General features: G+C 43.0%; 1 protein-coding gene across 3 annotated transcripts in view; it reads right to left on the minus strand.

The window, feature by feature from the left end:
* Nucleotides 1-14,787, minus strand: part of agbl1 (AGBL carboxypeptidase 1) — a 172,159-nt gene that overhangs the window by 16,007 nt on the left and 141,365 nt on the right. For all 3 annotated transcript variants that reach the window (XM_080760773.1, XM_080760774.1, XM_080760775.1), the window contains exon 26: nt 9,230-9,366. In XM_080760773.1, the coding sequence (XP_080616899.1) occupies nt 9,230-9,366 (137 nt within the window). The remainder of the gene's footprint in view (nt 1-9,229; nt 9,367-14,787) is intronic.

Below are 14,787 nucleotides of genomic sequence, written 5' to 3' on the forward strand. Positions count from 1 at the left end.
TTCAAAATGACTAGATCTACCCACCAATAAAATATTATCCAATTGCTGAAAATAGTTAAACAATGTCCCTGAGTGTGCTTCTTTGGAATAGTGGCGATGGTGTTACATATAAGACTAACGCACTTGGAATGGGAAACATTTTGAATGGGTAGGGTTTTCTTGCATATAACTTTGCTGCTGGCGTTTGTGATACAATACTTGAAAACAAAGTATTGCATTGTGGGTTTGAGCTAACAGGCCCTTTATTATGTCAATCAAGTCACCAATACAAGTGACAGATTATTATTATTTTTACATTTAAATATGCAATATATTTTTTGGGCATGTCATGTGATCTACCTGCAAAGCCTTTGTGATCAACTGGTAGATCACAATCTACCTTTTGGGCACCCCAGGCTTAGGCAATTTGGCACTGGATGAAAAAATTAGTTACACAACTGTGGGGTAACAAAATGAGAGTAAAAGACCTTCCTTAACTTGTCACTTCACCTGGAAATGGGGACCGACTGTCCGACAGATGCGTGGCCGGTTAAGACTTGCCCGTGGCTCCCGACATGTGTTGCCGGCTAAAACTCACCCGTGGCTAATTATGTTAGGTTTAGGTTTCTGGTTAGGTTTGGGGTAGGGTGTTGGACTAATGCATGTCGGACTGTTAGTACGTCGGACCAAATGCATGCCTCCAAAGCTCAGAGAATTGGCTCAGGATGCAGGCACTCCTGGGCTTTGGGGACAGGAGGACATAGATGAGAAAACATCCTTGTTTTTGATGCTGTTGGAATCCAGAAATGCATTGAATTCCTATAAGCTTCACTTCAAATGGAACATATGTTTTTCCCATCACAGCCTATAATATTTACACAGGTGAAACGCGGGATGTGAAATGGCACCTGCGTTATTTTCTACTCAATGTTCAGAGCTTCCAATGTACAGTCTGTCAAGTGGAAGCATTTGGAAAATTGTGGGATCCAACGCGTCTCCTGTCACTCAACTGAATAAAGCAGAAAGAATATCACAGAATTATGCACACACGCACGAACACACACACACACACACACACACACACACGCACGAACACACACACACACACACACACACACACACGCACACACGAACACACACACACACACACACACACACACACACACACACACACACACACACACACACACACACACACACACACACACACACACACACACACACACACACACACACACACACACACACACACACACACACACACACACACACACACAGTATACAAGTGCATAGAGACAGCACCACTCACCGTTATTGCTAGCTCTTACATTTTGTCAGAACGACAGCTCTCTCGGTTATGTACAAATCGTTGCAATCTTTCTGCAATAAACTTGTCTGATCAAAAAGGTGTCAACAAGTAGATCAAACTATTTCACATTTGATATTCACGCACGCACGCAAGCACGCACGCACGCACGCACGCACGCACGCACGCACGCACACTTTGTCTGACAAGCCAGGGAACAGAAGGGCACACAAACACCCCCCGGGGGACCACACATACACACACACGTCGCGGCGATAGCCTCCTCCTCGCAGCATGAATCATTTTATTAGCGTGCGGTAATCAGAGAGAGACACAATGAACCCTAATGGGATTATTTGTCAGGACTAAATGAAGGGAAAACGTAACGGGATTATGTTTGTCTGACAGTCACAAACCACGAGCCCTGTGGTCCTCCTCGTCAGCTATCACACAGATCTGTGTCAGAGCGGCCGTGCAATTATCCCGTCAAAACCGGGAAAGCATCCGTGTATTTCTTTTTAGATTTTAGCGTTGGCTATTCAAAAATAGTATACAAGCGCGACACGTTTGCTTTTTTTTTTTTACATCTTTGAACAATCTTCAGAAAATTAATGTGTGAGAACCGGTGTTCATTTAGATTTAGTTACTTGGAATGTTTTAGTCTATTTTTGTTCGACTAAATCTACCTTTGATTAGGCAGGCCTTGATGACTGAAAATAGCAGCAGTACAAGCTCACCACACATTGTAGCAGTGATGCGCTATGTGAGCTTGTACCTTAGATTTGCTATTTTCAGAGCGCAACCAAAAAAAAAAAAAACAGTGACTTGTCCGTTAGTTCTACTGGATTTCTTCTCCCTAACATTTTTGTCTAGTTTTTATTTGTTGGCGAAATTGTCAATGCATTAGTCTTAGTTTTAGTCCTCGCAGCTTAGTATTTATTTAGTTGTTGTTTAGTTTTCGTCAGTGAAAAAAGGTAGTCAACGAACATTTTTCATCATAGCGTTAATCGACAAAATCATCACTGATCCGTGTATTTGTATTTGTAGAATCAGCCCTCTAAGGTCTTAATGGGTTATATAGCTTCACCACTGCTGTAGGCTGAACACGTATTATTATTACACGTATTCCAACCCACTGATGTGGGCTCAACCCGGGACAGAGGCCTGCAGCAGAGGGAGTGTTAATGAGATAAGACAAGTCATGACGCTGTGAGGTACACACACCTCCATCACCTCATACTGTACATACACGGTGCAGCAGTGACAGCTGATACATGTCACCGCTGTGCTGTATCGCAGAGCCACACAGATATAAACACCCATTCCTCATCCAGGCTCCGTTCCGCTAGACCGCCACATGCACAGTGCTCATGTGGCGGGTGGGACCCTTTATCGGTCGGCATCTCAGAGAGTGTGCCTTGGTATCTTACAACCTCACAACGTGTTGGGAATTGAATTTGCTACTTTTTTCAATTTGTGACAATAGGTCCCAGTTAGGGTTTTTTGGTGTGACTATGGTCATGACAGACCCCTGAGCAGCATCTGTGTCATGTTTGGTGAGGATTGGAGGACGCCTCAGGTGTGACTATATTCATGTTTGGGGCATCTTACGGGGCAGCATTTTGAATGAACAGTGCTCCCTGATGTGACTATTGCAGTTTGGCGCAACGGTCTTGCAAGTCTTTATTTTTCGACGTTCACCGTCCACCCACATTATAGGCACTTTTAATACCAGATGGTCAACCTGAATGGGAACAATCCGTTTTATAAACCAGGCATTACTTTGCAGGAGAAGAATGAATGTTTGAAAAAGCCTCTGGGGACAGTGTGTACCTGCCCTGCACTCCTCTGTACTCTGGTCTATTCTCAGTCTGCATTATACGTTTGTCCTTCCGTATAATGAGTAATAGCAGCCTTCGCGTAGCCCTTCTCCCTCCACCCGCTTCTCCTTAATCTGCAGATTGATTCAATTGGATCTAATACTGTAATAAGTGAACAGAATGAAGGGATCACAGTTTACAGCTTCCACCTGGACTCACATATTTCAAAAGATAATAGGATTGGATAACCGTCGCTGTCGGGGCGGAAACCTTGCAACTCCATATTTAAATTTTGTAAGGGTTTTTGAGTGGTGCAACCACTCCTACAACCAGCCAGGTGTACACCTATGTATCAGTGGTCAATGGTCATGAGCACGAGTATGTGACTTATTAATACCAGTAGGGGGTGCCATAAACAGAGAGGGGTAGTGCTGTGCCTGCTGCCTGCTAATGAGAGAGAGAGAGAGAGGTGGGGGGGGGGGGAATTGTACCACTCAGTTCACACGGGTGTGATTCTTTTGTTGGTAAATGAATGTCCTACAACAGCACAAAAGTTGCGCAGACCACCATTGCACCCGCTTCGAATGTATCAACCCATATCAACCAGTAGATTATACTTATACTTAAACTTCTATACTTATCCTTAAACTTCTTTGCCTTTTTTTTTTACTATTTTGAAAAACATTTCTGAATAGTTCAAATATCTACAAGCTCACAACGTGTAGATGTAGCTCGCTAGTTGAATTATAAAAAAAAAATCAAAATATATAAAAGAAAATGCGAATAAGTTTAGGGATAAGGGGTTTAGCATGGACGATAATAGAGCCCATATTGTCGGACCCCCTAACTGTACCACTTCCCTCTTTTCCCTCTATTTGCGATCTAATCTCCATGCTCCATTGGCAGGTGAGGCGGACGGCGAAAGTTGAGTCATTCTTTCAAAAACGAATCAAACACTTTTGTCGCAAAGTGAATGCGTTTATCCTGCCAACTGTGGACTAGGAAAATTACTTTTCCTGTGTAACTTCCCTTTTCTGTCGCTGCACGGTAAATACTAAATATACCCTGGGACGCAGCCAGCTGTTTTATGTGAGAGAGAGAGAGAGAGAGAGAGAGAGAGAGAGAGACACACACACACACACACACACACACACACAAACAGTCTTGTTGGATAATACAGCAGATCTATGAGGGCAATGGTGCACACTAAATAATTGTACTGACACCAAACAGCTTGTTTTTGTGTATATGAAATAAGGAGAGAGGGAGGGAAGGAAGGAAGGAAGGAAGGAAGGAAGGAAGGAAGGAAGGAAGGAAAGAAAGACAATTATATTGGACTACATTTATTACATATAGCGCTTTGAATGCCACAGACGAAAAACAGTCTAAATCCACACTATTGATCCATCATGTATAAATGATAGATTAGATAGATAGAAGGGTTCAGGACAACGAGGCCTTTTCGTGGAGGGGTCAGAATGAAATTTGGACTTAGACAGTTTTTCTTTACAATGCCACATACAGTACAGTGGAACACGGTTACACATGATGCGATCATGCAGCACACATTCACACATCCACAGTGGAGGCAACCATGCTGCAAGACACCAACCTGCTCATGGGGAGCAGGTAGGGCTTCAGTGTCTTGCTCAAGGACACTTCGACACGCAGTGCATGCAGGCACGAACCCACGACCAAACCGACAACCTTCCGGTTCCCAGAGAAGGAAGGGAGGGAGGGAGGGAGGAAGGATGGGCTTGCAAAATTGGATTTGGTGGAAGCAGAATACATGCGTGACTGTGTAGGCCGTGACCCAAAATAATAAAAGTCTGCACAACAGCATTGCTCCTGTGTTTACTTTACTTTAAAACAGTGTTGATTTTGACAGAAAATTTTGATTTAGTTTTAGTCTGTCTTTAAATGTTTTATGAATCGGAAATGTCAATGCTGTCTGCAGAAACTGGTATTAAAAATGGTCAAACACAGCTAAATAAATCATTTAAGAATGCAATATTGGAGGAAGAAAATCCAAATCACCTCCAGCCTGCAGCCGAATACTCAAGGCGCTTGTCACGAGGATTACGGTGAGCACATGAATGAGCCCAAATAATGACTTGCTAAGTCAGTAACGTCGTGGACCTGTCGTCAACTTGCCGGAGAAGTTGTAGAGGAGCTGGCAATGCAATCAAAACAAGCTAAAGTTTGTCCTTTTCTAATGACTGAGATTTCGCTATTTTTTGGCATAAAGTGTGTGTGTGTGTGTGTGTGTGTGTGTGTGTGTGTGTGTGTGTGTGTGTGTGTGTGTGTGTGTGTGTGTGTGTGTGTGTCCTGGGCATGACGTTACCTACAATTACACTTGTTTAATGTGTATCCTGACAGAGTTCTCTAATCTGTTTGGATAAAGTTGCATGGTGTCCCGACCTAAAAATCAATTTTCTGTTTAATAAAAAGATGGAGACATGGAGACTCCTATTACTGAAGAAAAACTCTATAGCAATGAGTACTATCACCATACTTATTTTAACCAAAGGAAATCCCTTACTCTATACCTTTAACTACAGTATACTTGAGAGTAAATATACTTAGTTACTTTCCACCAGTGATTGGATAAAAAATAAATTAAGTCAATATTTGGAAGGGATAAGGAGTAAGGACGCAGGGTATGAGCAGAAGAATAAGCAGGAGAATAAAATACTGTAATCCCATCCAGTCTAGCAGATAGAGCAGAGCTCTGCTATTGTCACCGTTCACTAAGGAGATTGAATGGGAGCTCTGAAAATCGATAGAAACCATTCAGGTCCATTTTAGAAGCTCACATCAATCACAGAGGTACAAGAGAGCCACGCCACACCGAACCTGGACCGTCCACAACCAAGAGGTGTGTGTGTGTGTGTGTGTGTGTGTGTGTGTGTGTGTGTGTGTGTGTGTGTGTGTGTGTGTGTGTGTGTGCGAGAGAGAGAGAGAAAATCAGAAGCAATTCTTAGGCTGAAGGGGGACAAAATACACTGATGCTGAATCCAATAGTTTGAGAATGTTGAAGTTAAACCTTTGTTGTGAAGCAGTCTGTGTTTTTCATTCTCTTTCAATGCTTTGGTTAACGCCATCGATTGCCCGCTCACTCCCTAATCACTACGGTTTCTCACTCCCTAATCACTACGGTTTCACTCCCTAATCACTACGGTTTCACTCCCTAATCACTACGGTGTCTCACTCCCTAATCACTACGGTTTCACTCCCTAATCACTACGGTGTCTCACTCCCTAATCACTACGGTGTCTCACTCCCTAATCACTACGGTTTCACTCCCTAATCACTACGGTGTCTCACTCCCTAATCACTACGGTGTCTCACTCCCTAATCACTACGGTTTCACTCCCTAATCACTACGGTGTCACTCCCTAATCACTACGGTGTCTCACTCCCTAATCACTACGGTTTCACTCCCTAATCACTACGGTGCCTCACTCCCTAATCACTACAGTTTCACTCCCTAATCACTACGGTTTCTCACTCCCTAATCACTACAGTTTCACTCCCTAATCACTACGGTGTCTCACTCCCTAATCACTACGGTTTCTCACTCCCTAATCACTACGGTTTCTCACTCCCTAATGACTATGGTTTCACTCCCTAATCACTACGGTTTCTCACTCCCTAATGACTATGGTTTCACTCCCTAATCACTACGGTGTCTCACTCCCTAATCACTACGGTTTCTCACTCCCTAATCACTACAGTTTCACTCCCTAATCACTACGGTGTCTCACTCCCTAATCACTACGGTGTCTCACTCCCTAATGACTATGGTTTCACTCCCTAATCACTACGGTGTCTCACTCCCTAATCACTACGGTTTCTCACTCCCTAAAGACTATGGTTTCACTCCCTAATCACTACGGTTTCTCACTCCCTAATCACTACGGTGTCTCACTCCCTAATCACTACGGTGTCTCACTCCCTAATGACTATGGTTTCACTCCCTAATCACTACGGTTTCTCACTCCCTAATGACTACGGTGTCTCACTCCCTAATGACTATGGTTTCACTCCCTAATCACTACGGTTTCTCACTCCCTAATGACTATGGTTTCACTCCCTAATCACTACGGTGTCTCACTCCCTAATCACTACGGTTTCTCACTCCCTAATCACTACAGTTTCACTCCCTAATCACTACGGTGTCTCACTCCCTAATCACTACGGTGTCTCACTCCCTAATGACTATGGTTTCACTCCCTAATCACTACGGTGTCTCACTCCCTAATCACTACGGTGTCTCACTCCCTAATCACTACGGTTTCTCACTCCCTAATGACTATGGTTTCACTCCCTAATCACTACGGTTTCTCACTCCCTAATGAATACGGTTTCACTCCCTAATCACTACGGTGTCTCACTCCCTAATCACTACGGTTTCTCACTCCCTAATCACTACGGTTTCACTCCCTAATCACTACGGTTTCGGTTGCCGTAAAAAAAAAAACAGGCTGAAAGAGGAGAGAGAGAGAGAGAGAGAGAGAGAGAGGCACACACTAGACCAAACAGGAGCATCAGACTGACAGATCATCAGAGACAGACAACAACAATCAGTTAGTTACTGACTGAGTGACTGAGTGGGCCTGGTACTGGGTAGGCCTTGACCCAAAATAATAAAAGTCTGCACAACAGCATTGCTCCTGTGTTTACTTTACTTTAAAACAGTGTTGATTTTGACAGCAAATTTTGATTTAGTTTTAGTCTGTCTTTAAATGTTCGGAATGAATTGGAAATGTCAATGCTGTCTGCAGAAACTGGTATTAAAAATGGTCAAACACAGCTAAATAAATCATTTAAGAATGCAATATTGGAGGAAGAAAATCCAAATCAACTCCAGCCTGCAGCCGAATACTCAAGGCGCTTGTCACGAGGATTACGGTGAGCACATGAATGAGCCCAAATAATGACTTGCTAAGTCAGTAACGTCGTGGACCTGTCGTCAACTTGCAGGAGAAGTTGTAGAGGAGCTGGCAATGCAATCAAAACAAGCTAAAGTTTGTCCTTTTCCAATGTGTGTGTGTGTGTGTGTGTGTGTGTCCTGGGCATGACGTTAAACTACCATGGTTAATGTAGTAGGTGCATGGATGCATTTGCAACTTCTGTGGACTATGTAACTTTCATACAAGAAGGCACTATATTCACCAGTGGAATCTGCCAACGCTAACCGACGGCCGCTCCCATGAACAGCTTACTGGGAAGAAAGGCAAGGTAGACTCGGCGGCCTTCCAGCGGTATGTCCGTCCGCTGTCGGACTAACCCCGGAATAGCAATGGTTGGACTTCCAGGTCCAATGGGTGGACTTCCAGGCACATGCACGAGAACAACTACAGAGAGCGCTTTAACACTAAGCAACAGTGCAAGAACTAATAACTTTGTTTCCTATGGTGATTCCTAGGACATAATACCCACGGACTGGTTGTCTGAGGGTTTCAACAACTTCGGATGTCTGTCCAAAGAGGCAGAAAAGGCTGGCAAAGTGTGCCATCTCTCCTGCCCTGTATGGTAGAGCTGCCACTGCTTCTGCTTGTGCCCATGGAGTGCTGAGTGACATGTGTGTGTTGTATCATGAGGACATATCCATGAGTTTGTGAATGTAACCTTTACTGCACCTAAACTATGTGTTCCTGTATGCTTTCCCTATGTGTGTGGACACAAATACATTGTTAAACTGCATGCGAGGGAGAGAGCGAAAGAGAGAGAGACAGAGACAGAGAGACAAAGAGACAAGCAAGCCTTAAGGCTCCCTATCTCACTTATCGCATTCGTGTGTATGAACTGTCAAATCCTCAGTGTCAATTTTACGCATCTTTAACACATCTCACCTCCAGAACTGACGTGCAAATAGGCTTCTACTGTAGGACAAAATATCGATATTAGCCACTCAGCCAAGCCCTGTTTCAGGTTTGTTCACCTTCTGTGAGGTGCCACTCCTTGTTGTTTTCCCCCTCACAGCAAAAGCACAATTTTCTATTCCAGCAATAGGTACAGATAAAGATGTACAAACAATCTCCACTCTGAACTGTTCCTTGAAATAAAATACAATAGAAAGTCAGAGAAGCGTGTTTGCGTGTAGAGTGTGCTAGCATACTTGTGTGAGTTGTGGTCGAGGTCGATGTGGTCGACTAGCCGCCTGCTGGTGTACGGCACGTTTCTCCTCACAGACAGCAGACTGTGGCAGAACTTCACCCCCATGTCCTGCAGCTCTCTGGTGCCTGTCTGCAAGCCCTGGAAGGACGGACACGCGCGCACACACACACACACACACACACACACACACACACACAGACAGACACGCGCACGCTAGTGTGTCAGCATAAGCACATCAGCACATCATGATTTATGGGTGCCACAGGAAAGGTTCTCCTCTCAGCTATAAACTGTTAGGCTACTTAACAAGTCAGCGGGTAAAAGTCTGGAGGCAAGAATAACCGCATTATCTGTGAGTGCTGATGACAAGTTTGTTAGCTTGTTACCTTTCAATTATGTTTTCTTCTGGCATTTCACACTAGATTAATTTGCACGCCTCAAAGCCATAATTTCTCAAATTGGTAATGACATTTAATTAAGAATACCAAAAAAATATGTAATCAGAAAAGTGCCCCAAACTGTCAAAATTTTAATAAAAAAAACTTGAAATGATATGACGTTTAGTTCCGCTTGAAGTGAGGTTCCACACTTGTCACCTGATTGGGGTCAAACAGGTTTGTACAGATTAACACAAAGGTTTTGGGATATAAACATAATTCCAGCTTAATTTGCATGACTTTGAAATCAAATGTTATATACTAAAAAATATTTCCAATCATTCATTATTCTGTGTAATACACACAGTAATACTACTTATAGGCCTATACTCATACTGGGTTAGGGCACTTCCTCTTTAAACCATATAAGTCCCCCAAGGTTCTATGCTTTTGTCCCTCTTCTTCATCTCTTTCCGTGAGATGTATACTTATGACAGAATGTTCACCTATTGGGCGCCCGCTGGCCGAGTGGTGCCACATGCCACATATAGACTCTGGCCTGATAGCGTGTTGCGTGTTTGAGTCCCGTTCATGACGACCTTTGCTGCATGTCTCTCCCTCTTTCCTGTCTATCTTCACTTGATACTATCAATAAAGGCAGAAAAGCCTAAAACAAAAAACAAATGTTCACCTATTCCTCAGAATGTGCACCTACAGTATCATGACATCATGCCTTGAGTCGGGTCGGTGTGGATGCTACTTCCATGTGCTTAGAATGAACTGTGTTTCTATACAGGTGTCAGTTTACAGGTTGTGACTTACTGTACAAGCCCCTCCTCTCTAGTGCGTACTCTACAGTTTACAGGTTGTGACTTACTGTACAAGCCCCTCCTCTCTAGTGCGTACTCTACAGTTTACAGGTTGTGACTTACCAGCGCCCCGTCTCTGCTTACTCTACCGTATAACCACACATTTCACTTATGAAATCTTTTTTATGAGGGTTGCTAGCCCCTCCTATATTCAGCGTCTTACACAAATATTAAATTCCCATTGACAATGAATGGAGAATTGTACGTCAGTGTCTGAACAAATCGGCTATTGTTGTCTTACACAAACATTAAATTCCCATTGACAGTGAATTGAGAACTGTATGTCATAGTGTCTGAATAGACATAGATAGTGTCTATTTTGCGTCATGATGATGTACGTACGATGATAAGAGCGCCCCTCACTTCACACGGGTGGGATTTTTATCATCCACTTTCTCCCACCATCATCCATCCATCCCTTTCTATTCCCCATCTATTCATCCTGTACCCCCCCCCCCCCCCCACTCTCTCTATCCCTCTATCTCTCTCCTCAACCCCCTCTCTCTCCGTTGCATCTGCAGATAAGTGGAATGCAGCTGCATGGCCTGCATGCAAAACAGCATGGCGTGCCCGAGGGTGGGTGTGTGTGTGTATGTGTGTGTGTGTGTGTGTGTGTGTGTGTGTGTGTGTGTAAGGAAAACGTGTAAGTGCACAAGTGTGTGTCTGTACACACATGTGCGTGTGTGTTTAGTTTCACAATAGATGGTCTATTTCCCACGAGACCCTTAATGTATTGACCCAATCAGCTATGTCAGTGTGCGTGCGTGCGTGCAAGAGAGAGAGAGAGAGAGATGGGTCTTCAATAATTTAGAGCATACGGAAAGTTTACATGTGCCGCATGTATAGAGACCTTGCCTTTTGCCTTCGAAACAGAATCAATGGCTATGTTCTCTCTCTCTGTCTGTCTGTCTGTCTGCCTGTCTGTGCGCCTGTCTGTCTGTCTGTCTGCCTGTCTGTGCGCCTGTCTGTCTGTCTGTCTGTCTGTCTGTCTGTCTGTCTGTGATCCCAATTACCTCTCCTCTCCTTGTCTTTCACTTCTCTTCATTTCCATCACATTTGCCCCAACCCCCACCTCCTGTTTTCTTCTCCCAACCTCCACCAGCTCCTCCTCTCCTGCCTCATCTCCTCTATCTCCACATCACCTCCTCTCTCATCAGCATTCATTTACTGCCATCAACTCCTCTCATACTCTCCTCTCCCCAATTCCCTCCCGCCCCCCCAACACACACACACAAACACACACACACACACACACACACACACACACACACACACACACACACACACACACACACACACACACACACACACACACACACACACACACACACACACACACACACACACACACACACACACACACACACACACACACACACACACACTCCTCTTCCCCCCCCTTTCCTCTTTCTCTTCCTCTCTGCTAACCCTATTCTTCAAATGTTTTAAATAGAGAAAATAACTGACGCAGAAGCTCACAACCCAATTCTTTTCAAACTCCCCATGTCGTTGTTCCCTCCTCTCATCGTCTCTTCCCTGATTCCTTATGCTTCCAAATGCCAAAATTGTTCCATCGTTTCTATGCCAGGCAATTTCCACTGATTGTCACGTTCAACCTGACATTTCAGCAAGCAGTCCGCAGAATAGTAGATTCAAATTGGCGATGTGAAGCATCATGCATAATATGCTAATAGAAAACAAGTGTCACATGTCAATGCAATGTTTCTCAAAGTGGGGTCCTATTTGACTAAATATTTTTAGATGGGGTTCCATGGCAGAAATACATTAATTTGAGGGGAAAGTTTGCGCTCTAGCTCAGTGTTGATTAGGTCGACTAATACTATGACGAAAAAAGTTTGTCGACTACATTTTTCACTGACGAAAACTAAATGGAAACTAAGCTATGATGAGTATGAGTAAGACTAAATATTGAAAATGTCTTCAACAAATAAAAAGTAGACTAAAATGTTAGGAAGGGACTAGTGAGATCGAGTATAAAGTATATGTGTAAAATCAGCCATTACGACGGCATCAAGGCCCACCAAAATACATTTTAGTCGACTAAATCAACTGTAGATTTAGTCGATTAGAATCGTATGATGTTTAGTCGACAAAAACTAGACTAAAACTAAAACATTCCAGGTGACAAAATCAACACTGGTCCAGCTGATGTTTGGCCACTGTCTACAAATTCACTGTTTTTCCAAAGATTGTACTGTGGCATATATGTATAATTGATACCGATAATTTGGATTGCAAAACAATACGATGCAAAGACAAACAATAAGATATGTTGCTCTTTAAATTTCGATATACTTCGATTTTTAGATGCAGTTACTTACACGCCTAATACAGTATAGTATACTGTTGAAAGGTTGAAAGGTGATACGTTTCCCTGTACTGCAGCTTTAGATATAATAAGGTGTCATTGAAAATTTGTATTTAGTTACACTTTTAAATTGCCAGGCAACACAAAACAACACAACACAACACAACAAACAAACCTCAAGATTGATTATGCAAGCAAGTTTTAAGTCTTAAATATTTCTCTGCCGCCAGCTGTTAACTTCATAAATGAAGTTATCCTATGCCGGCCGCGTCCCTTTAACCCCCTTATGGCCACCCTAATTAACAGTGGATTGTGCCTTCTACCTGCACTATTCATATGTTTAATTTGTCATTTTTGCCAATAGAAAGATCTGTGACATACACACTATATCTCATTCTAACACGGTAATCCTATAGTATTATACAGAGTCCTGATGGTGGCGGTTCTGTTAACAGAACATCAACATCCGCTATCTTTCTGCACTGTGCTGTGCTACACAGTCAGATGTCCGGGATGCTAAGCTATCATCGTTTATTTGAATAACTAAGTCAAATTGAGCTCTAATCAAGCCCCAAATATCGCATTTTACGCAGCGATGCACAACATAAAGACCGCGAAAGCGGATTTCGGCTTATATATAACTTAGTTCATCCTTCTATACCCCCCCCCCCCTCCATGGAAGCCTAATAACACCTGCACAAAAAAAGAGTGTGCTCAGAATAATGTTATGCAGATAAACATCCTGCCTGCACTCAGAAAAGCTGATTTGTCAGAGATAGGAATTAATAATAGACTTAAATGTCACCGCAGAGCCTTTGGCTGTGGCTGTTGGACACGTAAAGTGGAAATAATAAATAAACAAAGATGGCAAATATGAGTTTATGGCAAAAATGCTGGAAACTGAAGTCAGTTGAGTCTGTGGATTTAATAAAAAATACTAGATATGGCTTACAACAATGCACCGGCGTAGGGTCTATTGGGCCATGCGGACCGTCAGTTTAGAGCTCAGCTTACCCAGTCTTATTTCGAAGAGAGGGGGCGAAAAAACAAGAAAAACAACAAAAGATAGCCTACTTTGGCAGCCCTGGTGCATGCAAATTTCTGTTAGTAGCAAACTACAGCATGCATGGTTTAAATGGTCCCCCATGACGTCGGCAAAACCGTTCACACCTATCGTCGGGAGTTGCACAACAATTCTTACATTCTTCAGAATTACAAGTGATTCAAGTGCCCTGTTAGGCAACCACACTAATCTCCATGAATTCAAGGCTTCGTGGGGTGTATAAAATAAGTAATTTTTGGAGTGAACTAAAGTCCTTTAGCATGCTACTGTAGTGGAGCTCTAGGATAAATGAGGGTAATGCATCAGAACTTTGTGCAATAGCTTCCAAAGACAAACTCCCGGAGGACTGTGAAGACAAACTCATTCCTCCGTAATGCCACAGAGGAATGATTCTTAGGTTTCTTGTTATGATGTATTGAATAAAGAGAGACACACAAAGTGGAGATATTCATCAGCAGTGGTGAACATCTATCAGGGAGCCACTGATGAAATGACTCCAGTTTAATCCAGTTTTGTTCTGGCCTTCCACCTTCAGTATATAGCTCTATTTTCCCCATCTGTATTTGCTGAGTCACTTGTTTGTTCATTATTAATAGATCTGCTATTTTTGAATAGCCAACCAATGCGCTATAATTATAATATATGTAGCTAACATCTAAAATGACACATTTTGAGATTGTGGTCCATGGCCAAATGCATATAAATTTGGTGGGTCCTTGAAATAAAAAAGTTTGAGAACCACTGATAGGAAAACTAGCAAATAAAAGACCACCTCAGGTCTTAATGGGCCATAACTGTGAGATGGGAACGAATGGAGTTGGACCCATAAGGGTCATTGGGGGTCAGCGGAACCCACTATGAGAAACAGTGGCTTAAATGATAACATTATTTTTAAGGGAAAGCAGTATGTGAAAATGTATG

Source organism: Protomyctophum bolini (assembly GCF_963924005.1).
Source record: "Protomyctophum bolini genome assembly, chromosome: 4".
In the NCBI taxonomy this organism is placed as follows: Eukaryota; Metazoa; Chordata; class Actinopteri; order Myctophiformes; family Myctophidae; genus Protomyctophum; species Protomyctophum bolini.